This window comes from Panthera uncia, chromosome B4 (assembly GCF_023721935.1).
Source record: "Panthera uncia isolate 11264 chromosome B4, Puncia_PCG_1.0, whole genome shotgun sequence".
Taxonomy (NCBI): Eukaryota; Metazoa; Chordata; class Mammalia; order Carnivora; family Felidae; genus Panthera; species Panthera uncia.
In genome coordinates, this window is record NC_064809.1 from 25080257 (window position 1) to 25106409 (window position 26153).

Consider the following 26153-nt stretch of genomic DNA (forward strand, 5'->3'; position numbering starts at 1 on the left):
AAATTTGTACACACATAATAACAAAACTCTAAAATACATGATGCAAAAAGTGGCTGAGTTAAATGAAGAAATGGGCAATTTCACAACCAGAATAAGAGATTTTAATGCCTCTCAACAGCTGATAGAACTAGACAAAATATCAGTAAGACACAGGTGACCGAAACACTACCACCAACCTTTGGAGCCTAATTAATACCTATGTAACACTACATCCAATACATGCAGAATACACATTCTTTTCAGGTGTACATGATGCGTTTGTCAAAAGGAAGATCATATGCTGGGCCAATAAAAAGTCCCAACAAATTTAAAAGAACCCAAATCATAAAAGAGTAAATTCTCTAGCCATAACATAATTAAAAACCAGTAATAAGATATCTAGGAAAATCTCAAATATCTGAAAATTAAATAACACACTTCTAAATAAAGATTCAAAGATGAAATAATAAATATTGTGAAGGACATAACAAGGAATATACAACCTATTACAGTTACAGGATGGAACATGGTGCAAAGCAGGAAACTTATACCTTTAAATGCTTATATTAGAAAAGAAGATCTAAACTCTATGACTGAAAGTTCATCTTAAAATATGCTAGAAAGAGGGGCACCTCGGTGGCTCAGTAGGTAAAGCATCTGACTCTTGGTTTCAGCTCAGGTCATGAATCTCACTTTCATGAGTTCGAGCCCCACATCAGACTCTGCACTGACAGTACAGAGCTTGCTTGGGATCCTGTCTCTCCCTCTCTCTCTGCCCTGCCCCCACTCCTGCGGTCTCTCTCAAAATAAATAAATAAAATTTTAAGATGTTGCTACAAAGAAAACATCACAGTACACCCAAACCAAGGAGAAGAGAATAATAACAGAAATTAATACAAAAAAAAAAAAAAGACAATAAAGAAAAACAACAAAATTTAAAAACCTAATTACAGTGATCAAGAAAAAGAGAACAGGGATGCCTGGGGGAATCAGTCTTTCTCTCATGTTTTCTCTCTCTTTCTCAACATAAATAAACAAAGATCTTTCTTTTAAAAAAAGAAAAACAAAGATCACCAATATAAAAAATGAAAAATGAGTTATTATCAGAGATCCTATGGACACTAAAAAGGATTAGAGAATATTATGCATTACTTTATGCCAACATATTTGATAATTTAGATGAAACAGATACATTTCTTGAAAAGTATAAAGAATCAAAATTGAAACAAGAGGAGGCAAAATATCTGAATAGCCTGTCAAATAAATGAAATCTATTTTTTAAAACCTTCCCCCAAAGAAAATTCCAGGCCTAGATGGCTAATGAAGTCTATCCACCATTTAAGAATGAAATAACACAAATCTTACATCAACATATTTTTGCATAAAGAGGAATCACTGCTTAATTCATTTTATGATATTAGTACAAACTAATTACACAACCTATCAAAGACATTAGAAAACATTACAGACCAACCTCCATCAAAAGTTTAGATGCAAAAGTCCTCAACAAAATTATTAGCAAGTTAAATTCAGCAATATATTTGTTAAAAAGATAAGAGATCATAACCAAGTAGAGTTTATCTCGTGAATAAAAAGTTGGCTGAACATTTGGAAATCAATGGAATTCACCATATTAACAGAATGAAGGATAATACACGATCCTTTCAATGTATCTAGAAAAATCATCAGAAAAAAATTCAGTGGCCATTCATGACAAAAAGCATCTGCAAACTAGGATTCACAGGGAATGCCCTCAAATAAATAAAGGGCATTGATGAGTAAACATCACACTTAATGGTGAAAAAGGGAGTTGTTTTCCCTTGAGATCAGGAACAAGGCAAGTCTGCTAAGTAACAACGTAAAATATAACTTAAAATGGATCAAGACCTAAGTGTAAAATGTAAAATTATAAAACTTCTAGAAAAAGCAGAGTGTCTTTGTGACCCTGAGACATAAAAGATTTTTAGATAGAACATAAGCACAAAACATGATAAGTGAGACTTTGTCAAAATTACAAACTTTTGGTCTTTGTAAAACACCAGTAGAAAATGAAAAGTTAACCCACAGACTGGAAGGAATAGGTGTATAACTTATTTATCATATAAAGGACGTGTATCCAGAATATATAAAGAATTCCCAAAACTCAATGAGACAATGCAATTTTTTACACGTCTATTTATTTCCAGAGAGCACACAAGCAGGGGAGGGGCAGAGAGAGAGAGAGAGAGAGAGAGAGAGAGAGAATCACAAGCAGCCTCTGTGCTGTCAGTGCAGAGCCCAACGTGGGGCTCGATGTCATGAACTGTGAGATTGTGACCTCAGCTGAAATTAAGAGACTCACGCTTAACCGACTGAGGCCCTCTGACAATGCATTTTTTTTTTTTAATGGCAAACTATTTGAATAGGCATTTTGCCAAAGGTGCATAAATGACTGGGTCCACAACATGACACTCAATATCATTAGTTATCAATTAAATGCAAATTGAAGTACAATGAAATAGCACTACACACATACAAGCATACCTCGTTTTACTGTGCTTTATTTTGCTTCACAGATTTTTTTTTTTTCTTTTAAACAAACTGAAGGTTTGTGGCAACCCTGTGTCAAGCATCAGCATCATTTTTCCAACAGCATTTGCTCACTTTGTGTCTCTGTCACATTTTGGTAATTCTCACGATAGTTCCAACTTTTTCATTATTATATCTGTTATGGTAACCAGTGATCTTTGACGTTACTATTGCAGTTGTTCTGGAGTGCCATGAACTGTGCCCACATAAGATGGTGAGCTTAATCAACAAACGGTGTGTGTGTTCTGGCTGCTCCACTGACTGCCCATTGCCTGATCTCTCCCCGTCTCCTCGGGCCTCCCTATTCCCGGAGACACAACAATATTGAAATTAGGCCAATGAATAACTCTACAATCGCCTCTAAGTGTTCAAGTGCAAGGAAGAGCTGTTCGGCTCCTGCTTTCCGTCAAAAGCTAGACACGATTAAGCCTAGGGAGGAAGGCACGTGGAAAGCTGAGACAGGCTGAAAGCTAGGCCTCTTGCACCGAAGAGTCAAGTTGTGAATGCAAAAGAAAAATTCTCGAAGGAAATGAAAAGTGCTACTCCAGTGAATGCACGTGAATCGGCCTTATTGCTGACCTGGAGAGAAGAGCCAACCAGCCACAACAGTCCTGTAAGCCCAAGCCCGACTCCCTTCAATTCTATGAAGGCAGCGAGAGGGGAGGAAGCTGCAGAAGGAAAGTGTGAAGCCAGCAGAGGTTGTCCCTAACGTTTAAGGAAACAAGTCATCTCTGTCACAGAAAAGTGCAGGGTGAAGCAGCAGATGCTGATGTAGAAGCTGCAGCAAGTTACCCAGAAGACCTAGCTGAGATAGATCATTAATGAAGGTGCCTACACCAAGTGGATTTTCACTGTAAATCAAACAGCCTTATACTGGAAGAAGGTGCCATCTAGGCTTTCACAGCTAGAGAGAAGTCAATGCCTGACTGCAGAGCTCTAAAGGACAGTCTACCTCGTTAGGGGTGAATGTCATCGATGGCTTTAAAGCTGAAGCCAGTGTTCACTGGCTGTTCTGAAAATCCCAACGCCCTTAAGAATTATGGAAAATGTACTCTACCTGTGCTCTATAAATGGAACAACAAAGTCTGTTTATCAGCACCTCTGTTTCCAACATGGTTTACTGGATGTTTTAAGCCCACTGTTCAAAGCTAGTGCTCAGATTCTTTCTGAAATACTACGAAAGCACCTTGTCACCAAGAGCTCGGATGGAGATGTAAAACAAGACTAATGTTGTTTTCAAGCCTGCTAACACAACATCCATTCTGCAGTCCATGGATCAAGGAGTAATTCTTTCAATTCTTACTAAGAAGTACATTTTTGTAAGGCTATGGCTGCCAAAGATAGTGACTTCTCTGACGGATTTGGGCAAAATAAATTGAAAACCGAATTATGGAAAGATAACTTTCTGGAAAGAGTTCACACTAGATGCTGTTAAGAACATTTGTGATTCGTGGGACGAGATCAAAATATCAACATTAACAGTTTGGAAGAAGTGGATTCCAATACTCATGAATGACTTTGAGGGGTTCAAGCCTTGAGTGGAGAAAGTCACTGCAGCTGGGGTGTAAATAGCAGGAGAATTGGAATTAGAAGTGGAGCCTGAAGATGGGGCCGAATTGCTGCCACCTTGTGATCAAACTTTAATGGATGAGGAGTTGCTTCTTACGGATGAGCAAAGAAAGTGGTTTCTGGATCTGGAATCTACCCCTGTGAAGATGCTGTGAAGACTGTTGAAATGACAACAGAGGACTGAGAATACTACATACACTCAGCTGATAAAGCAGCACAGTATTTGAGAGGATCAAGTCCAATTTGGGGAGAAGTTCTACTGTGGGTCAAATGCTATCGAACACCAACCACTGCATGCTACAGAGAAAGTGTTTGTGAAAGGAAGAGTCAATAATGTGGCAAACTTCACTGTTGTCTTATTTTAAGAAGTTGCCACAGCCACCCCTGCCTTCAGCAGCCACCAACCTCAGGGCAAAACCCTCCCCCCAGAAAAAAAAAAAAATGACTTGCTGAAAGCTCAGAGGACCGTAGCATTTTTTTAGCAAAAAAGTATTTTAAAATTAAGATATGTACTTTTTTGGCCTTAATGCTACTGCACACTTAATAGATTACAGTATAATCATAAATTTTATTTTTTTAAGCATAACTTTTATATGTACTGAGAAACCAAAAAATTCATTTGACCCACTTCATTGCAATATTCACTTTATTGTGGTGGTCTGGAACTGAACCTGTAATCCCTCTGAGACGTGTCTGTATCACACTGAGAAAAATTTAGAAGGCTGACTGTAATACCCTCCGGTTCTACCCATGTTGCTGCAAATGGAAGGATTTCATTCTTTCTCATTGCCAAGTAGTATTCCATTGTATATATAAACCATATTTTATTTAAGTGAAATAAGTCAGTCAGAGAAATACAGATATCATATATTTTCACTCATATGTGGAATTTGAGAAACTTAACAGAAGACCATGGGGGAAGGGAAGGGGAAAACATTGTTAAAAACAGAGAGGGAGGGAGGCAAACCATAAGAGACTCTTAAATACAGAGAACAAACTGAGAGTTGATGGGGAGGGGTGGGGGAGAGGGGGAAATGGGTGATGGACATTGAGGAGGGCACTTGTTGCGACGAGCGCTGGGTGTTGTACGTAAGCGATGAGTCACGGGAATCTGCCCCCGAAACCAAGAGCACAGGGCATAGACTGTATGTTAGCCAACTTGACATTATATATAAATAATAAATCAAAATAAATTAAAAAATAAAAGGCTGACTATACAAAGTGTTGGCAAAGACGCAGAACGACTAGATCTGGCATACACTGCCAGGGTTGTAAAATGGTATAACCACTTCAGAAATGGTTTGGTAAGGTCTTACAGAATTACCTGTCCCAGCCATTCTACTCCTACTTATTTATCCAACAGAAACAAAAACATATATTCATCAAAATATCTAGCTTATAGGTTTATTTGTAATAACCCAAAACGGGGGGAACCCCCAAGTATCCATTAAAAGGTGAATGGATGGATCAACAAATTATAGTATTTCCATACAATGGAATACCACTCAGCAATGAAAAGGGATGAATTACTAATCTATGAAACAACCTTGGTGAATCTCAAACTCATGCTGGGTGAAATAAACTAACCCCTCCCCCCAAAGAAAATTGGGAACAATGTATAATTTCATTTATATAAAGTGCTAGATGATTTAAACTAATCTATAGTTTCGGAATGTAGATCTGTGGTTGCCTAAGGCCAGGAGTAGAAGGATAGATTACTAAAGGCATGGGCAGATTTTTTGAGGAGATGGTAATGTGCATTATGTTGATTGTGATGATGATTTCATATGTGTATATGTATGTTAAAACAGATCTAACTGTACCTTTTAAATATATGCAGCTTATCTATTTCAATTATATCCCAATAATATGTAAAAGGAAAACTGCAGAAAGGGGGGAAAAAGTAACCTAATACAAAAAGTAATTGATTTAAATCGAACTTAAATTTAAACTATATCCAAAATTTTAATTAACTTCTATTTACTTAAAAGCATATTTAAAAAAAAATTTTTTTAACATTTATTTATTTTTGAGACAGAGAGAGACAGAGCATGAACAGGGGAGGGGCAGAGCTGTCAGCACAGAGCCCGACGCGGGGCTCGAACTCACGGACCGCGAGATCATGACCTGAGCCGAAGTCGGACGCTTAACCGACCAAGCCACCCAGGCGCCCCAGTGAAAAGCATATTTTAATACAACATTCAGATCTTCTAAAACAGTTTTTCGTATTTCTACTGGTAAAGCACCAAGAAATTGTGCTATTCATTACGAAATGTCGCACCTTCTGCAGGAACAGCATGTAATACTAATAAATTTAATTCTTGTCATAAAAGCTAAGAATGAATTTCATGACCAATTCACTCTATTAAAGTGTAAATAACATAATACGCATCCACAAGTACGAAAGATATTAAAAGTAGTATGATCCTCTGCTTTGGAATCTAGGGTTAATATGCATTTGTCATTTCAACAATTTAGTTGTTGTTTGCTGGCGTTCCTTTGGCAAATAGTAAGCTTCGTAAGAATGTACTGTTGAAAATCAAAACTGAGAATTTTATGTGCGTTAATTTGTTTCTGGTGAACTGAGAAAAGGTTACCTTTGTTCAATTGTCACAGCAGAACACTCTGAAAATGTAGAACATGCAGTGTTAAGGGTCACTGCCCTGACACATGGAGTCCCCTTGGGAGGGTTAAAAGTATTATTTAGAACTACCTCAAGTGAACAAGACATTTATGACACTGCCAAACACAGTTAAAAGTGAATGTACCTACAAAGTGTTTGCTTATCACCATCACCCCAAATTATCCAAGCCTGATGTAATTTTACTGTTGAAGAGTTTTATTGCTAATTGCAGTGAGCGATCATGGGAAATCTCACAAACTCATTAACGGCGAGGAATCCTGCAGAAGGGATCTGGAAGTTCTTAAGGGCAGAGAATTCAAAGGGAAAGATGGACACGTTAACTATAATGCAGGCCACCACCTCACCATCGCTCACTTGTCAGAGTACTCACTGTGTTCACCGTCAGACAAACATCAAACACATACGAGACAAACTCCACCTTCTTCCCCTGCTTCCCACAAAATTCCCAAATAACTGCCATAATGAGATAAGAAAAAAAAATTTTTGAATTGGTACCCTAGTTTACATATATATATTAGAAATCTCAACTGAGGTTTTCTATAGACAAAGAAGTGTTACAGAACATGAGTCCTTTGAAACCTATGAAAACACATAACTGTGATATATGCCTTCACGAGAAACCACAAAGTGATTAACAGGTGTGGTTGACTGTGAGTGCCCAAAATTCCAGACTGTAAAGACTTGGGAATTCATCAAGAATTTGACATTTACTGCAATACTTTTTGTTAACTGCTTTATTTTAATTTACTGAGACAGCCTTTTGAAAGCCTGGTTATATTAATAGTCATTTAAATTTGTTGATGATAACCTAGAGCCTTAAAACAGTGTTGGTGCTGCTCACCGAGAATGAAATTTCCCACAGAGAAGCAAGACAGCAGAAAACAGGTCTCGGCCACCACTTTCTTTAAAAGCAACTTTCAATGTTTAATGTGGCAACATAGATATTTTTTAAAGATCGTATAATTTGTTCTGCCATTTTAGCCCAAGAGTGATAGTGCTTACCTCATTTAGCATCCTTTTAAATAATTTTTTTAATTGCAATAATTATAGATTCACAACAAGTTGCAAAAATAGTACAGAGCAGATTCTGTGTAACTATCATTCAACTTTCTCCAATGAAGGAAAGTGTTCATCTTCCATAACTGTAGCGCAGTCAAGACCAGAAAATGGACCTCAGCAAACCACAGTGAGCTAAACTACCAAGTATTTCTTTTTAACACTGAAAAACCTGAAGTATGCTCAACAGAAAATTTCACATGTAAGCTTAACGAATTTCCACAGAATGAAAATACCCAGGTAAGAAGCACCCACCAGGGAACAGAAGATTTCCAGCACTGCACAATCACCCTTCCGATCCACCTCCTCAGGATATCTAACAGCACACGTTAGCATCGCTTTTATTGTATTTATACAAACGGAGTTATATTGCACATTCTCTTTTGTGTCTGCCTTTCACTGGACACGTTTGGTGGACTCATTCCCAATGCTGCACGGAGCAGCAGATTGGGCATTACGGTCTTCTGTCGTGTGAACATGCCATCATGTCCCTTATCCGATCTACTACTGATGGGCATTTGGGTCCTTTCCACTTTGGGGCTCTTAGGAATAATGTTTCCAAAACCATCTGAGTGCATGTTGTGTGCATCTCTGTTGGCTGTGTACTAGGAGTGGAATCGCGAGGTCATGGGGCATGTATTTGCTCAGCTCTAGTAGACAGTATCACTTAGTTTTCCAAAGTGGATGAATTAATTTGCACTCCCACCAACACCAGCAATGTGTGAGAGTTCCAATGCTCTACATCTTTTTCAACCTACCCATTCTGGTGAATATTTAGTACATTTGGGGGAAAAGATTTATAGAGTTAAACATCGAACAGAATACTGGTGGAATAATCAGAGCAATAATTTTTCTCCAAATACTCAAGACTCTACCTAGAATATTTGACAAAGCAAAACAATCTGAAATTCCAAACTTGTTCTTAAAATATATTCTTCTTTAATTAATTAAATCATCCCGAGCTGATGCTATGGCTGTTATTTTCCAAACATGTCTGGTATTATGAGTCACTTGGGATATATAAATACAGACTTTCAGGCATTCTGTCAGATTTCCTGAAGGAGGATTTCTTTGGAAAGGCCTTGGAATCTTTTCATATGAAGCCCAAGAGGTTTTTATTATCAGCCAAGTCTGGAAAACACTGCTCCATGGGAATCTTCTGACATTAACACCTGTTTAAAAGTGAATCTGAGTGGAAAATTACTACTTTGGGGATTTCTTTGGAGAGTTCCAGCCCCAGAACCTTTCTGGATGTTCTCAATTTCTGCAACAACTTTAGAGGCAGATATTATTTGAACTGTTGGATAAATTGAGGCCAAAGTACATTGCCCCAGGTCCTTGAGTAACACCAAAATTATCATAAAGCCCTATGTGTGATCAACAGCCTTATTGGTATTTAGCATCTTCCAAACAACGTGGATTTTTATTATTAACTGTGCTGCAATAAAGAGAATCGGTAGTTGGAAAAGACTGTGTAGTATCGTATATGGGAGGAAGCCCGTGAAGACTGGAATCAGAAAACCTGGTTTCGAGTGCGGGTGCAACTACTGTGTGTGGAACTCTGAGTAGGTAACGGATCCTTGCTCCCTCTTTCCTCCTCTGTGGCATGCAGATGTCGCCCCGTTGTTGGGACATTGAAATAAATTCAGACAATTAAAGGAGATGAATACACAGTAGGAAGTTAACACATGCGTTTTTTTTTCCCTTCGCAATCTGTTTTTCCATCCTCTAGGTTCTTTGTAACTGCTCACCTGTAAGACTGGCCAATAGTTTTGCAAAATTTTCTAATTACCTGTATATTGCAATTCAGCTTTGTAAGAGAAGTGAATAATTAAAGTTAAAAGAGAGAGAGAGAGAGAGAGAGAGAGAGAGAGAGAGAAACAATTTAATTCCACATTTCCACATTTTCCTTTACTTTCATCTCTGTTGGTGGAAACCAGCGGTCCTATAACATATGGCTGAAAACGATTACAAACAATAATTTGGAAAAATGCAGTAACAAGGAGTAACTTGAGGTAATAGCAAACTATAATTTTAAAATAAAGCCCAACTCTTCTCAAACTAGAGAACATTGCTAAGGGCACTATACAAACAGTTGTTTTTGTTTTGTTTTGTTGTTAACAGTACTAAAACCACTTGAAAAAGCCAACATTGCAATTTCGTCTTTTAGAAGGCTTTCTAACATCAACATATTAAGCACTCAAATGGCATTGATTCTGGAGATCAAAATGCTTCCAGCATCGCATTTCACTTGTAAGAAAGCCTATGAAAACCTCTTTTATAAAAATAGGTCTAATTCTGTATACTGAAAAGAAGCCTACCATATTTGGGTTATATGGCCATGAAAGGCCCATTTAACACGATCTGCCAATTACTACATATAAAAAGTAATTAAGAAAGGCTTATATTAGAAGAGGCCTCCTTCAGCTCTCTGTGGTTTGGTCCTTCTGATCTTAAACCTGGTGAAAAACTCTGGAAAATATTAGCACTTATTTTAGGAAGTAGAATAGACTTTTACATAGAAGAAAATTTGTAAACAATAGCGTCACATGTGTATTAAAATTCACCATAAAAACTGAGAGTAGAGGGGCGCCTGGGTGGCTCAGTTGCTTGAGTGTCCAATTCTTGGTTTCGGCTCACGTCATTATCTCACGGTTCATGAGATCGAGCCCCGTGTGGGACTCCGTGCTGACAGCACGGAGCCCGCTTGGGATTCTCTCTCTCCCTTTTTCTCCTCCTTTCTCTCTCTCTCAGAATAAATAAATAAGCTTAAAAAAGAAATATTAAAGAAAAAAACTAAGAATAGAGAAGAAGTGGTAAATTAACAAATACCCTGCCAATGATGTCTGCGCTCTGGGGCAATCCCTGAACTCCTGTGCCTCAGTTTCCTCCACCGAAAAATGTGGAGAATGTCGCTGCATACTTGCTAGGTCTGCTGTGAGTCCAGATGCTGACCGCTTAGAACCATGCTGGGTGCCACCCATGCCACCTAAGTGTTGCCCAGTCATCATCAGTGCAGCGGTTAGCAGCATTGGGGAGCAGGGAACTTACGGGGCACTGTCACACCGTAGTGTTGTGTGTCACTGATGAGCAGTTTTCGTTTCAGTTCATTCAAACCTACTCCTACGGGACCTGAAAAATAGGATAATATAAATGATTACAGAAAACACTGTTTAAGCAGGTCGATCACTGAACACGAGCCCGTGACTCGCAGACTGAGAACACGTATCCAACTTTGCATCCCGAATAAAGAGATTATCTCTAGTCAAGTTGTACATAAGAAAAAGCTACTAGTTCATTTGCTGCTTTTTTACTTTGAAAATTTAAATCCCTACCTTTCCATTAAAAAGATCAGAACTAATTTGTTTTAAAGGAAACATACCCAAGAGCTTGAGTAGATCACCAAGAGATGATATCCCGAAGAGTCTAAAATATATGCCTGCCTGAGAAAGTGGACGTGTGCACTCCAGGCACCAATCATTTCAATACGAAATGTTTTTAGAGCTTAATAAAATAACATCTTGGAACATTAATTTTATTGTAGCTACAACTCTAATGATGCACTTTATTTTTTTTATACTTACGCATTTATTTTTTTGAGAGAGAATGCTCACGTGAGCAGGGGAAGGGCAGAGAGAAAGAGAGAGGAACAGGGAGAATCTCAAGCAGGCTCCATGTCCAAAACAGAGCCCAACTCAGGGCTCGATTCAACAACTGCGAGATCGTGACCTGAGTCAAAATTAAGAGCGGGACCCTTAACCAACAGAGCCACCCAGGCACCTCTAATGATGCATTTTAAATGTGCAAAGCCATCAGCCACATTTACGTCGCTCGAGATAATCTCACGCTATGTTTTCAGTTGGTCCTTAAGCATTTGAAAACTTGCACTGGCCTCGCGTGCTTAAATCCACCAGTGCATGCATAGTAAACACCACAATGGACAGGGAGCGGATAGTAAATACTGTGGAGCACAAAAGTGACTTCCGCCTTCAAAGAAAGTAATTAGGTTGAGAGAGTCACACAAAATGATTAAGAGACGGAGCAAAACACACAGCAGTTTCAAACAGGAATCTGAACACAAGTTAGAAGGCCACAAGCCCCCGACGACGAGTGTCTCGCAGTCTGCCATCAGGCTCCATTCAGTGATGGTGTTTGCGCTGGACACAACACAGGCTGCGGGCCCAGACGGACCCGACTCAGGTTCCCTTTTTCACTATTCCTCCCCTGCTGATACTGGGTGAATACGTGTGCCCCTTCAACTTCACGTGTTGGACTCCTAAAGCCCAAGGTGTTAAGAGGTGAGGATTTTAGGAGGTGCTAAGGTCAGGAGAGTGGAGCCCAGGAAGGGATTAGCGCTCTTACAAAAGAGACTCCACAGAGCTCCCTCCCCTCCAGCACGTGAGGACGCAGCCAGATGCGTGTGACCGGGAAGAGGGCCCTCACCCCGCAGTGCCGGCACCTTGGATCTCCAACTTGCAGTCTCCAGAACCGTAAGAAGTCAATTCCTGTTATTCATGGGCCACCCAGTCTGTGGCGCGTTATTACCATGGCCTGAGAGGACATCATCTCTGAGGCTTAGTCTTTGAGCCTTGATTAGACTTCATGCTACTGAAAGTTATCCTACTCCCCTTTTGGAGGAATTAAGTGAATAACTTCTGTATAGCACCTGGCACCTGTGTTCCAGGGACCTGTGTTCATTCCCTCACCCACTTCCTCTCCTGAGCTTTGAAAAGAACAAGGTGTTATGCCGGACAATGAAGGACATACAGGTGGACACAGAAGAGCACAATGCACATCCTGGGTGGAGGGAAAAGTGCGAACGAAGAGGAAGAGGCCAGACCTGGGGGCTGTGCCTTCCTTGGTCTACCACTACTTTGCAGGGCCCTCGCCTGGATCAGGAGACCTGTCCCCCTGTGTTCACTCTTCAGCACCTTCTGTCTTTCCAGGAACTGCTGTCAAGTCCCAATTCCCTGGCACTCAGCTCTCCCTTTTTATAATAAATACTCTGTAACATCCCATTTATACCGTGAAATGGAATTCAGAACTAATGTAACTTACTGGTACATATAATTCTTCCAAGTTAATCAAATGGACTAACTGGGGCACCTGTGTGGCTCAGTGGTTTGAGCATCTGACTCTTGATTTTGGTTCAGGTCGTGATCTTAAGGTTCGTGAGCTTGAGCCCAGAGTTGGGCTCTGTGCTGACAGCGTGGAGCCTGCTTGGGATTCTCTCTCTCCCTCTCTCTGCCCCTCCCCTACTTGTGTGAGTGCTTTCTCTCTCTCAAAATAATAACCTTTAAAAAGAGTACTTACAATAAAAAAAATTTGTTTCAATATGTAAATGCTTAGACATGATTAGAAAACCTATTAAACTCAGATGTTTGTACTTAACCAATAATAAGGTTGGATTTAAGAGTAATAAGATAAGGAACCATTCTGTACAGGAAAGTACAGGAAACTGGAAGCCCAAAGGTGCAGGAAAACAGGAGAATAAAGACAAGAAACTGGATAGAAAGGACAGGTGAAACTCTTTGGAATATGGTAAGGAACGGGGTAACAGCCTTAATTGAACTAGAGATAATTTGTCAAGACTATCAAAGTGCAGAAAACGGTACTTTTGCAAATGATCTTCACTTCACATATAAGTGTAGTGTAAAAGTAATTCCCTGTGGGATGGGACAGTGCTTCTCTGTCTCAGAAGGCAGACCTCTTGAAACTCGACCATATGTTCTGATCTATTCAGTGCCTGAATGTCTACTATAACATTGGAGAGAGGCACGTGGGACGCAGGTCAGACCTGAGTTCTGTAGAAATGTCACGTCTACATTCCTGGCCCCCTAGCCATTCTGACTTTAAAAAGCAGTAAATGTCTACATGCTCTCCAGTGCAGTGCTGCCCCTATTGAGGACCCTTACTCTGGGACATCAGCCTCTGGCCCTTGTCATTTGCTGTGCCTCAGTTCCTGCCAGCTCCTTGGGTAACCTTGGCATCCACATGAACCCCCGTCAAAAGACCAGCATCTAACATCCCTGACTCCGTGTCTAGAGCGATCTTCTTCTCTATTCCACTTCGACCCTTTACTGGAAAGACCTCGACTCTGCCATCACTATTCACTCTTCATCACTATATTTCACTACTGAAATACTAAATTCCCACTTTTCCAATAGGACTCCGATCTCGGATCCCTTGGGATCTCTCCCTCGGTTATCCTGCCACACCTACGGTCATGGGGACCTCTAATTTCATTTCTTTCCTTTTTATCCAGCAGCCCTTCATGGCTTCACTTCCATGGGCCTCATGTCTTCTATTATACACTGTCCTTCTATCGCACTTCCCAAGGAGACCTCCAGTCTCAGACCAAACCAGTGGCCCCTCCATGCATCCACACTTAGGCAACGAGTACTGAAAACCCACACCGTCCTGGAGCAGTCATGCGGTCCACTCCTGCTCTCCACACACAAACTAAGACTTCCATTATTCTGTGTTCTCCTACCCACTGTATTTCTTACATTCCCCACAATGGTCACTGCAATCCTCCATTCTCTGTGGTCACACATGGGAGCCTCCTGCTCTCCCATATGCTTCCTATCATCAAATAATTGCCAAAGGCTGTCAATTTACCTCCCAACTAGCCTTCAGAGCCACAATCTGAATTTCCACTGCTGTCACACTAGTCCAGGGTACCACCACGTTCACCTCCTCTTCTGGACCAGCCTCCTTGGCTGCCCCACCCCTGCTCATCAGCCACTCTAACCCACCGTCACCAGCAGCCAGAGGTCCTTCCAAGGAGCTATTCTGATCCTGTCTCTCCCTTAACATTCTTAGAAATGTAGTTTCCAGTGGCTTTTCTGAAAAAGATTAAAACCTTCACATGGGTTACAAGACTCCACATTGACCTGGTCCCCACCTCCTCCTTCTGTCTCAAAGCATCTGCTCAACCCCCTCCTTCATCTGGAGTCCCAGGGAGTTCTGATATGTCAGAGCTTGGCGCAAACAGATCTTTCTCAAGCAAGTCTGCAAGTCCGTCCTGACCCTTTCGACCATGTTTGTCATTTTTAAGTCTTCAGACCATCCTGTATACCTTCCTACTACTTAAAAGTCCTAATTCAACAACTGGGTAATACATTGCTTCATGGCCTATCCCACCAGACAGACTCCATGAGGGCAGGAATCATATTAGGTCACTTGCCTTTCCCCAAAAGCAATTAAAATCTCAATAAAAATCTGTGGAGCGAATGCAACTTCTAGTGACACCCTCATCACCTTAGGCTCACTGGAAGACCTCATCTACTCTGGGAACACAGAAGCCAACGAGTGGATATGTCTTTGAAGCCCTTTCTATAAACGTACACATGTAAATCCATCTAGACCATCACCCTCTGAACAGTCACACACTCCTACACCTGCTCTTTCTGAATCGTCACCTCTTGTGGCTCCATCAACACTTAAAACTAGTAAATTCTCTCCTACCTTAAAACAACAACAAACTTCCCCTAACCTTCCACTGTCCCTCTGCCACTGCTCGGTCCTGTCTCTGCCACCCTGGCTTAGGCTCCTGTCATGTGTCACCCGCATCTCTCACTCTGCCTCCAGTGCATACAGAACCAAATATCAATTCCTTGACAAGTTTATTTTTTTTTTAATGTTTATTTATTTTTGAGAGAGACAGAGACAGAATGCGAGTGGGTTAGGGGCAGAGAGAGAGGGAGGCCATCTGAAGCAGGCTCCAGGCTTTGCACTGTCAGTACAGAGCCCGATGTGGGGCTCAAACTCACGAACCATGAGGTCATGACCTGAGCCGAAGTCAGACGCTCAACCGACTGAGCCACCCAGGCGCCCCCTTGACAAGTTTATATATAGACTGCATGTTGTGAGCTATATTTCTATTTCTAATTTTCATTCATTTTTTAATGTTTATTTTTTAATGTTTATTTATATTTTAATGTTTATTTTTTTTTAGAGACAGAGACAGAGAGAATGAGCAGGGGAGGGGTAGAGAGAGGGGGAGACAAAGAATCTGAAGCAGACTCCAGGCTCTGAGCTCTCAGCACAGAGCCCAACATGGGGCTCGAACTCAAGGAACTGTGAGATCACGACCTGAGCCGAAGTCAGAGGCTTAACCGACTGAGCCACCCAGGCACCTGTTTATTTACTTTTGAGAGAGACAAAGCATGAGCCTAGCAGAGGAGGGGCAGGGAGACAGACAGGGAAACACAGAATCTGAAGCAGGCTCCAGGCTCTAAGCTGTCAGCACAGAGCCAGACGTGGGGCTCGATCCCATGAACTGTGAGATCATGACCTCAGCCAAAGTCGGATGCTCAACTGACTGCGCCACCCAGGGACCCCTAATTTTCATTCTTGATACTCCTTCCTATGTACACTCCAGCTACATGAGGTCCCCCTGCTTCCGGAAATATGGCAGGTTCTCTTTTGTGTTGTTGGATCCTCATGGCGTGCTGCTTGCTTTTGCAAGGACACTCCAGTCCTCTTCATGTGCCAATTCTTGCTTGTTGTTTCAGCTTAGATACACTTTAGGGAAATCCTAACACTTTAAATTTGGGTTTGGTACCAAGTTCATGTGTTCTCTGTACTTGAAATTCAAGAGACTAATCCCCCAGTACTCTTTTAGCTGTCTTGATCCTCTAACAGACTGTGAGCTCTGTGAAAACAGGGGCGTCATCTACTTGTTCATCAGCTAGCAAACTGTAGGCACTCATTAGTTTGCTGTATTCATTTAAATTCTACTCAGTAATTATGCTGTCCTGGAGGTATGACTATTTGCTGAATGAACCAAAGGAACGGGAGCTAAAGGTAAAAGCATCTGTTCCCAGAATGCTTCGATGTGATGGTGAGGTAACATGCTCATGGTGCCTAAGGGGAGTTGGTTGGTGAAGATCACATTTGAACTTGGCTCTTTGGATCTAAAAATAAAGAGAAGCAGAGGGGAAGGTGATGACTTCAGCTCTGGACCTGTGAGTTTCAGGAAAGGAAATCGATCTACCTTATCACTATCAGACAAGGACTGACTGTGGTGTAACAGAGAGGTCAGGGCGAGGGTGTCCTCGTGACCACAGGCACGACAAGAGAGAACCTGGGACTGTGAGAAGAAATGAGATCTCCGAGGGAGAGGAGGACAGGGGTAGCATTACTGACTGCGGTATGCTGGGCACCATTTGGGGTGTATGTATTTTACCCACTCTGAAGGTACCAACAATATTTAAAGTGCTAAAACTTACTCTTTACTAGAAAACAAAAAAAGAAGAACAAGGGGTATTACAAATGGAGCTGTGTTCCCTGTACAGACGAAGCCAACTCAGTTATATATGCGCAAAGAAAAAGACAGAAGCGAATAAAACACTAAAATTTAAATAGCACATCCTGGCCTGCCCTGCCCACCCCCAACTCCACACCCAGGGCTAAAAGGGTGATAAGAATTTATGTTTTGTTTTTTTTTTTTTTTTCAGCAGGTCTCAGCTCTGGAGTGCTTCCCAGAGTGTAAGATACTTTGCTGAATGAGAGTCTAGCTTTTTTTGTCCTCTTCTATCACCCTTGCCAAAACCCACAATGATTTATTTTAACTCTGGAGGAAAAAACTAGATGTGTCTGATTTAGTGGGCAAAAGTATGCTGCCTCTAATACAATGCCCTTACATTGTGCCTATATTCAGTTTTACCCCTTATACAATCTCTTCACAGCGAGATGGAGTATCACTCCACTCATGGAGTGTGCAGTGGCAGATATCTTATTTGAAACATGTTCCCTAGATTTGAGGTCATCATCTTCCAAGGTGGGAGTTTCCTTACAAAAAAGGCTAAAGTAGGGATACAGTTTCCATCATTCTGACAACAAAACTGCTCCCAGGGCCTCCAAACAGCATTTTCCCTGACAGGCTCTTGGATCACCTCTGCTATCCACATTGGTGAAGTTCTGGAATTTCTCTTATTAGCTCTTAACCTTAAAAGATCACCACCTAGATCCACACCCCTAGCCGTAAGTTCACGGCATTTTCAGTGGCTGCTTTGTATTTAGGATGCAATAGCTACTTACACTGTAGGCTGCTTTAGGGATGCAAACTGTGTTAGGTTCATTCTGCAGTGGGACAGATTCACTGCTCCTTTGATACAAAAATTTTTAACACACTTGGTGAAATACAGTTATACATACATACACAAATTGGTTATCCTATAGTTTGTTTCAGTTGTGCTTGTTAATGCTTGAAGAGAAACAGAGAAGACAATCTAAACAGCACACATTTAAATACAGACAACAGGCTTTGGAAACACAGTAATTAGGATGTGACATATCAAGGTTTTTCTATGTAGCAGGTATGTGCTACATGGTTAACATAACACCATTACTAATTCTCAAAAGCTCCCTGTGAGAAAGGTATTATTATCTTCAGCTTACAGACAAGAAAATGGACAATGAGAGGTTAAGGAATTTTCCTAAGGTCACACACATCTGGAGTGCTCTTCAAATGGTATTTAAAAGCCTGTCCAGGGGCGCCTGGGTGGCTCAGTCGGTTGAGCGTCTGACTTCGGCTCGGGTCATGATCTTCCAGCTCATGAGTTCAAGCCCCGCATCTGGCTCTGTGCTGACAGCTCAGAGCCTGGAGCCTGCTTCGGATTCTGTGTCTCCCTCTCTCTGCCCCTTCCCCACTCATGCTCTGTCTTTATCTCTCAAAAATGAATAAACAAACAAACAAAAAAGCCTGTCATCCGTTGGACTCAAAAAGTCTTCATTCTTTCCATTCTGCCTATCATCTTATCAAAAGAATGCCAATAAAATACAAACCCAAATAGCCAGTGATCCACTGTCTGATTATGGCTGTGATCCATAGCTTCAGAGTCTCTGACCCTATTCTCAGCTGCCCCACACCTTGGATAGTGAGGACTATCCTATCTGACTCTCAGGAATACTGTATTCCACAGAGACCCTGGCTACAAAAAGTGGAAGTCAGATTTGATCTCCTGACTCACTCTGTGCAGAACCTCTGAAAAGTCTATATTAAGCTTAATGACGACAGTGGATGTGCTAGGCCTGGGTGACGTACACAGGGCATGTGTGTTAGCATTCTAGATCCAGGACTAAGGAAATACAGCGATGATATGGAAGTAATAAGTGAAACCCCAAAAACAGTCTAAAAAATCATCTTGGAGTTCATTAATTTGGAATTCAGGTAGTGAACTAAAATTGATGTGCCACTAGCTTGGAAAGAACATAGAAGAATGTTTCTATTCAAACCAAAACACGTCAATAAGTATCCGTTTCATTTTATGTTAATTCCACAGGAATTTATAAAAAACAACTCGGCAAATTCAGGAAAGAAAGAATAAAGCCACTGATTCCCATTAGCTGATGTTCTCGTAAAAACTGTGTCAACTGGAAAATTGAAATAATTAGGAAGGCACATTGTTTTTAATTACTTTCATACATTTAATTGGTAACTCCTTCCTGAAAGTAGGCAAATGTGTTGTGTGTGATTTTATATAAAGGTTCATTCATTCAGCCAAAGAAATACAGCCCATTTAGGGTGTCAATAATGATGCTAGTAAAGTTGCTGTTTAAAATGCTACATGTAAGGAAATATTCATGTTCAAGTAAATGCAAGAATGCCTTTATTTTTATCTTAAAAAGAAGATCTTTAAAAATCTACATGCAAATTCTCAGCCTGTGTTTATGCAGGAGAATTTAGACATATACACAACACCTTTGCCCCAAATGACCTCTATGTGTGTTGACATTATTGACCCATTACCTATGTAATTATAAGAGGTTGAATGTTTCCATCATTCTATTTTCAGATTTTCTTCTTTTTATTCTATGGATGTGTGTAAGGTTCATGGTTTGTAACAAATCTTTATGTATGGAAAACAAGAAAGATGTTATTTATTAGAACGGTAGCTAACACTACTTTTAAAATTAAGTCATAGTTGATGGACAGCACTTTTTCATTCTATAAACATGGCCCCCCAAAAAGACCTCCTTTCTGAATCTGAAACAGACATACACAATTAAAAATCAAAAAAGGCTGGGCACTTGGGTGGCTCAGTTGGCTTAGGTCATGACTCCCAGAGTTGTGGGATCAGGCCCCACGTTGGGCTCCGTGCTTGAAATATTCTCTCTCTTTCTGACCTTCCCCTGCTCATGCTCTTTCTAATTAAAAACAAATCAAAAAGGCTAAATGAGTGGAGAAAGCATTGAGGAAATAAAACCAGGGCCTACAGTAGCACTTTGAAACTGTAGGTACACTGAAAGAATGCTCTAAAATATGGGTGTGGTGTTCTATACTAAAAAACAAAAACAAAAAACTACAGACACTCTGTGGTATTGTCCTCATTTCTATGTTAGTGCAGATCCTGAGTAAAGGAATATCTACTAGAACAATAACGTATTACTATTGTGAAAATTATTTAATTGAAATCCATGAAATGTGATGTTTTTAAAAAGACACTTAAGTAGTAAGTGGACTTTTGTAAATGTCCAGCATAGAATTTTAGTTGTAGTTCTTCTAAAGGCTGATGAACATCAAAATGAATTTAATAATGTGAATCTCGATGAGCAGTACCTTACACATGAAAGGATAATTGTGCTCAAGATCACAGTGTTACCAATCTGTTAGGAAAGAAACTTCTGAGAAAGAAAGAGACACAGATAGATGAGATTGGCTAAATTAGTTTTAACATACCTTATATTCATGTAACAGTCATAACACATTTAAAAAATCCATTCTTAGGGCACATGGGTTGCTCAATTGGTTAAGTGTCTGACTGTTGGTTTCAGCTCAGGTCATGATCTCAGAGTTCATGAGTTTGAGCCCCATGTCAAGCTCTGTGCTGGCAGCATGGAGCCTGCTTGGGATTCTCTCTCTCTCCCTCTCTTTCTGCCCCTCCCATGCTCACATACTCTCTTAAAATAAATAAATAAACTTAAAAAAAATTAAAAAATAAAAAATCTATTCTTATTTGGACTTCTGTCCAGTATTAAATTACATATTGGAGAGAAATCTGTTGCTCTGATCAAGTTCTCTTCACGTTTGCTAATGATCTTGACATTATTAATATGACATAAAAATGGCATATTGTATGAAAGCCCCTTGCACGGATGCAGCTTTTGCTATGGGTTTACCTCCAGTGTATCTGCACCACTTAATGTGAACAATCTTCCACATTTCCCCCTCGACACTTTTATAGTATTGGCCAGACTTGTTCAGAGAAAAATATCAAAATTGCTAGAGTCTGCAATAAATATCCCAAAGGTTTTTGTTACCCGAAAAAAACACACTCAAATCAAATGGAATCTCTAGGTACCCCTCAGATCAGACACATTAAAAAGTCTACTTACCTTACTGTAGCACTACGAGTTTTGTTGCTCGAGGCATAAAATAAAAACAACCATGCTATTATATCTGACTCGCAATCTTATAATGATCACATCAGTGGGTGGCTGGATTTTGTACTGGAGAGTGACAAATCTGTTTATAAAACTAAATGTAAAGTTCCCTTGCAATCAAACTATATAGAAAATATAGCAACTTAGCAGTTCATAACAAGCCCTGCCAGAGGTTCAGGTTTTCTTTTCTCTGTTGAGTTCATTTATAATGGAAGAAAAATCCTACTAATGAAGCATCAATTTGTATGCTGTCAGAAAGAAAGAAAGAAAGAAAGAAAGAAAGAAAGAAAGAAAGAGAAAATAAAAGAAAAGAAAGAAAGAAAAAGTGGGAAGCTTGCTGAAAGAGCATCATTTTTTCCAAAGTGGCTATTTATATCAACTTTGACAGACTGACTGAGTGCTCATCTCATCTCTATCTCAGGGGTATGACGAGTCAATAAAATTAAAAGGTCAAAATAAACCCATCCTTGAGTCTTCCTCAGCTAAGCAGAAGAGGGCATGGGTAGCTTTCTTACTTCAGAGTCTGTTCAAAAATGCGACCTTTCCAACAAGGCTACCACGATCTGATTCGAAATCGCAAACTCCTGATTCCCCTCAATCTGCACTGCATTTACTTTCTTTCACAGAATTTATCACCTTCGAGAACTGTACAGTTGACTTTATATTTCTAATTCATACTGAATATGTTTTTTTGGTCTATGTCCTCCCATTGGAACGTAAACACCAGGAGGATGAAACATTTGTGTTGTTCGCTAAGGAACCCACCAGCTTAGAACAGTGCCTGGCGCGGTCGGGACTCCGTAAAAATCAGCTGAATGAACTGAATTGTGATTTATGCCCAGAAATTAAGCCAGAGTATAAACATTTAAGATACACAATGGCACAAAAAAGCCAACTGTGATTCTAATAAAGATCATATTTACCTCTTATATACAAGGATTATAATTTTAAATCCAGCACATGCTCATAAATTCAATTATGACTTTTGGGTTTACAGTTGTCCCTATAAAATCCTCCAGAGCAGACCCTAATTCCTACAAGCCTTCAATCAAAGTTTGCCAAAAGTTATGAGGATTTTAATAAACACATTAACATTTATATTCAGCTTTTCTCTCTGCTTTATGCGGGAGACTTTTTATTCCGCTACAGTTTTATGGAAAAATGATGACAGTCTTATAAAGGTCTATTTATTCAAACCACCTCTACAAAGCAGTCTTTAGACAGCATATGAGATTCAGCACAAAGGAGGGCAGAATAGTACTTAATGCTCAAGCCGGAAAGGTGAAATATATAGAAAGATTTATTATTAGTTTCCTCTTCTGCCTCATAACCAGACAGAACAAGTCACAAATTGTCTGAATAGCCACATGATGGATTTTGCTCTTCTATTGGCTGAAGCTGTGAAGTGTGTTAGTAGCTTTTTAAACACCAAAGCTTTCTCTCCACTCCTTCCCCCACAAACACAGACGCATTATTTGGCTTTATTACTTTCCTTTTTAAAAAGTCAGGTCTCACTAAAGATAAAATTTATGCAGAAAAATGTACTAAATGGCTGACATTTGGTTTTCACATCCTTTTTTGGAAAATACTTTTAAATGCAGAAGGGAAGAGAACAGAAAATGTCACTAAGCTATTTTTGTGGCTAAAATGTGGCTTTGGAATGGTACCTTTACAAAACGAAGAGAAAATCAAATGCTGGTGAGCAAGGCTCAAAGTCCTCAACTGTCATAGTTTTGCTGTGTTAACAACTTGTTCTGTTTTAATTTCTTGAACATTAAGTCCAAGAATAAAAAGCATGCAATATTAAGGTAAGAACATAGAGCAAATAATGCTATAGACCTCTTTTTTTTTTAATGTTTATTTATTTCTGAGATAGAGTCAGAGCATGAGTGGGGGAGGGGCAGAGAGAGAGGGAGACACAGAATCCGAACCAGGCTCCAGGCTCTGAGCTGCCAGCACAGGGCCCGACGTGGGGCTTGAACTCACAAACCGCGAGATCATGACCTGAGCTGAAGTCTGTCCCTCAACTGACTGAGCCACCCAAGCACCCCTGTGCTATAGACCTCTTTAGCAATCTTTACCTTACAGTTTCAAGGCAAATACCATTATTCCCAATGGCTTTGAAAACAGTGGGAAAAACAAATAAGGCTTGAGGAGGGGGGCCATGCTGCTTACACTCTACTCTTTCCATCTTCCTAACACATGGTGTGTGAGCCAAGGCACTGCTTCCTCAGCATATGATTTCTACAATCATGAAAAGTTAACAGTTAATTCGTGAACAATTCAAAATTTCTAAAATTTGAGCCCACTGCTTTGTTACCTCTTTTAGATGATACACTGCCAAATATTCTACTGTAGCTTATAAGGGTTTTGAACAGTGGTGGAAAAATTAGCAGAAGCCTACTCATATTTGAACATTTCATGTTTGTCTTGTCAGTATTCTTAGTTAACATTGTAAAAAAGACAGTCCCAAAATGGAGTCACTTATGCTAAGCCCACATCAGCAAACCAAGACTTAATACCTAACCTAATTAGTTTCAACCTCTCTGAGGAGTGGACTCTTAAACCAGTCAATCTAGAATTACCTGCTCAGCACCAGTGAGGTGATCTGTCTGAGAGACCCCTGCCATCCCCCAAAGAAAGGTGATCTGGCCTGAAACAATCCATACTTCCATACTTTGCTAGGAACTTCCTTGTCCTGCCCTTTCTGACTAAAAGTCTTTCATTTTGTACAGCTCTTTGGAGTTCTATCTGCTGGATGGGATGCTGCCCAACTCATGAATCACTGAATAAAGCCAGTAAGATCTTAAGAATTTACTCATTGAATTTGGTTTTTTAACAGATTTTATTTGGTGGTGGTAGGATCTGAAAGAAACTTCTGACACCTCTGGGGATGATGAGAAACACAGGTGTGATATCTGAGAACCCTTCTGAGGACCATAGGTAAGTTTCCCCTGGTTCTGGGTTCTGCTGTCTTTGCATCAAGCTCCTGATCTAACTGGCTTTCCAATCCAGTCCTTAGCAGGTTGGCTTGATCTGGCAGATGGTTCTACCCCGAGCCCCAGTCCTAGCCCTTATTTAGTCCAGTCTCCTGTTGGAGTCTGCTGGCTCTGTCCACAGTTCCAGGTTGGTCATGGTGGGTGGAGTGCAACTAATGCCCCTTCTTCTTCTTTTGTTTGGCCAGTCTGCCATCACATCTCTTTGGCTACTGCTGGTGTGTTAATGTGCACATGCTTGTCTGGCTTGTTTTGTGTGGGTAAAAGGCTATTGCCAGGGGGAATCTTGGAAGCCAAAAGGTCACAAACTAGGTGGGCATGGATCTGTACTTAATAGCTGTTAGGGCGCTCAACACCAACTCTAGGACTCCTGTGTTAGGACTGGTAAGTCATGGAATGGGGTTAGATTGACACCGGGTCAACCTGTAAACCTCAATAAAATTTCGTCGCAGTGATGTATGTTGTAAAACCCCACCCCATACAGTGGCATATCCCTCTGAGGTATTAGTTTGGCTCCAGGAGACTCAACTGCTTGGCTAAAGAAATGAGATTCTTAAATTAAAAAGAGCTGAGTGTGCCGTGTCCCAGCACATCTGCTTATTTTAAGTCTAAGAGCTATAGTCCGGGAAGTGATAGACAGCTTCAAAAATGGCAACTCTTACTAAAGAAAACCTAGAATTGGCCATTATAGGGGAATGGTCCAATTAGACAAGACTGTTCACTTAAGAAGTGCACTTGAGGAGCAGTTTTCACATCGAACAAACAGAATGGGATACCTATTTTAATTGGTATGGAGAAGCTTCCAAAAGGTTTCGAGATGCCAAAATAGCTTCATTGAAAAATTCATAGCAAAAGGCTATGAAAAATTAAAGACAGAAAAGTTAAAGACATAGAGGTCTCTACAACAAAAGACAGACTGATATAACTCCTACTGCTCCCCTCTACCCTCCTTTACCTCAGGACTCATGTTCTACTAACTCTCTATCTGAACTACCTTTCCACTCTGAAGAGACTCTTATACAATTACCTTTTAAAATAAAACCACTCAAGGCTGCAGGAGATCCTCCTGAGGCATCTTTCACGCCTTGATCAAAAACCAAATCGGACTAAGGCCCCTAGTTAAAGAATTTTCTAAACTCAAGGAGGAATCCCAAAAGTTTTCTGAAGAATTTAGAGTCCTTATCAGGGCCCATGACACCAGGCCACCAGATCTTTATCAGCTTGGGCACATGTTGGTGGGACCAGATGAAGCCCCCAAATGGATGTGAGAACAGCACACCCCAAGGAAGATATTTGAGATCTCCACCACTGTCCCATTATGGACCAGAAAAAAAAAAAAAAAGCAAAATAGCATCCAGTCTTTTTAAAAGCCATTCCTGGAGTCTTCGCTGCCTGCATCCACTGGTCTATGATTCAAACATGCAAAACAAGATCAATCTGACAGACTCTAAGACCCATCGCAAGCTCTCTTCCTACGGCATTCCAGGTTGCACACAATAAATGAAGCCACCCAACCTGCTCTAGCTGCCATATTTGTTAATGGATTATCTTCTGTGAGTAGTGGATTGATAAAAAGACATAAATAGGATGGGCAGCCACTGATCGGACTGAACTCATGTCTCTAACTCGTGAGGACTTTGAAACAAGACCAAAATCAAAAGTCCAAGGAGTTATTAGCCTTACAGTTACAAAAGCTACAAGCTAATACCTGGGCCTGCCTCCTCCATTGCACCCTCTTAGGAGTCCATCTTCAAAACAATGGACCAGGGGTCAATGTCTCATTTTTAATCTACTACGACATTGGGGGAAAAAGCCTTATGCAAATCCTTCATCATCAACTCAAATGCCTCCCGATCTGCCCCCAAATGGCCTCTCCCAGAGTTGACAGGACTCTGAGGGATCCTCTGGTAAAGTGCTACCACTAATCCCCTTAAACAGCCAAGGGGAAA

At 40.5% G+C, this 26153-nt stretch overlaps 1 protein-coding gene and 1 long non-coding RNA gene across 4 annotated transcripts in view; one reads left to right on the plus strand and one right to left on the minus strand.

Annotated features, from left to right (window-relative positions):
• The window catches only part of LOC125920032 (uncharacterized), a 124099-nt gene that overhangs the window by 88190 nt on the left and 9756 nt on the right, over positions 1-26153 (plus strand). For all 3 annotated transcript variants that reach the window (XR_007456918.1, XR_007456919.1, XR_007456920.1), the window contains one exon: positions 24051-24151. This is a non-coding gene — a long non-coding RNA (uncharacterized LOC125920032). The remainder of the gene's footprint in view (positions 1-24050; positions 24152-26153) is intronic.
• The window catches only part of MPP7 (MAGUK p55 scaffold protein 7), a 295481-nt gene that overhangs the window by 10479 nt on the left and 258849 nt on the right, over positions 1-26153 (minus strand). Inside the window, exon 13 of the mRNA XM_049626949.1 lies at positions 10868-10948. Coding sequence (XP_049482906.1) covers positions 10868-10948 — 81 coding nt within the window. The remainder of the gene's footprint in view (positions 1-10867; positions 10949-26153) is intronic.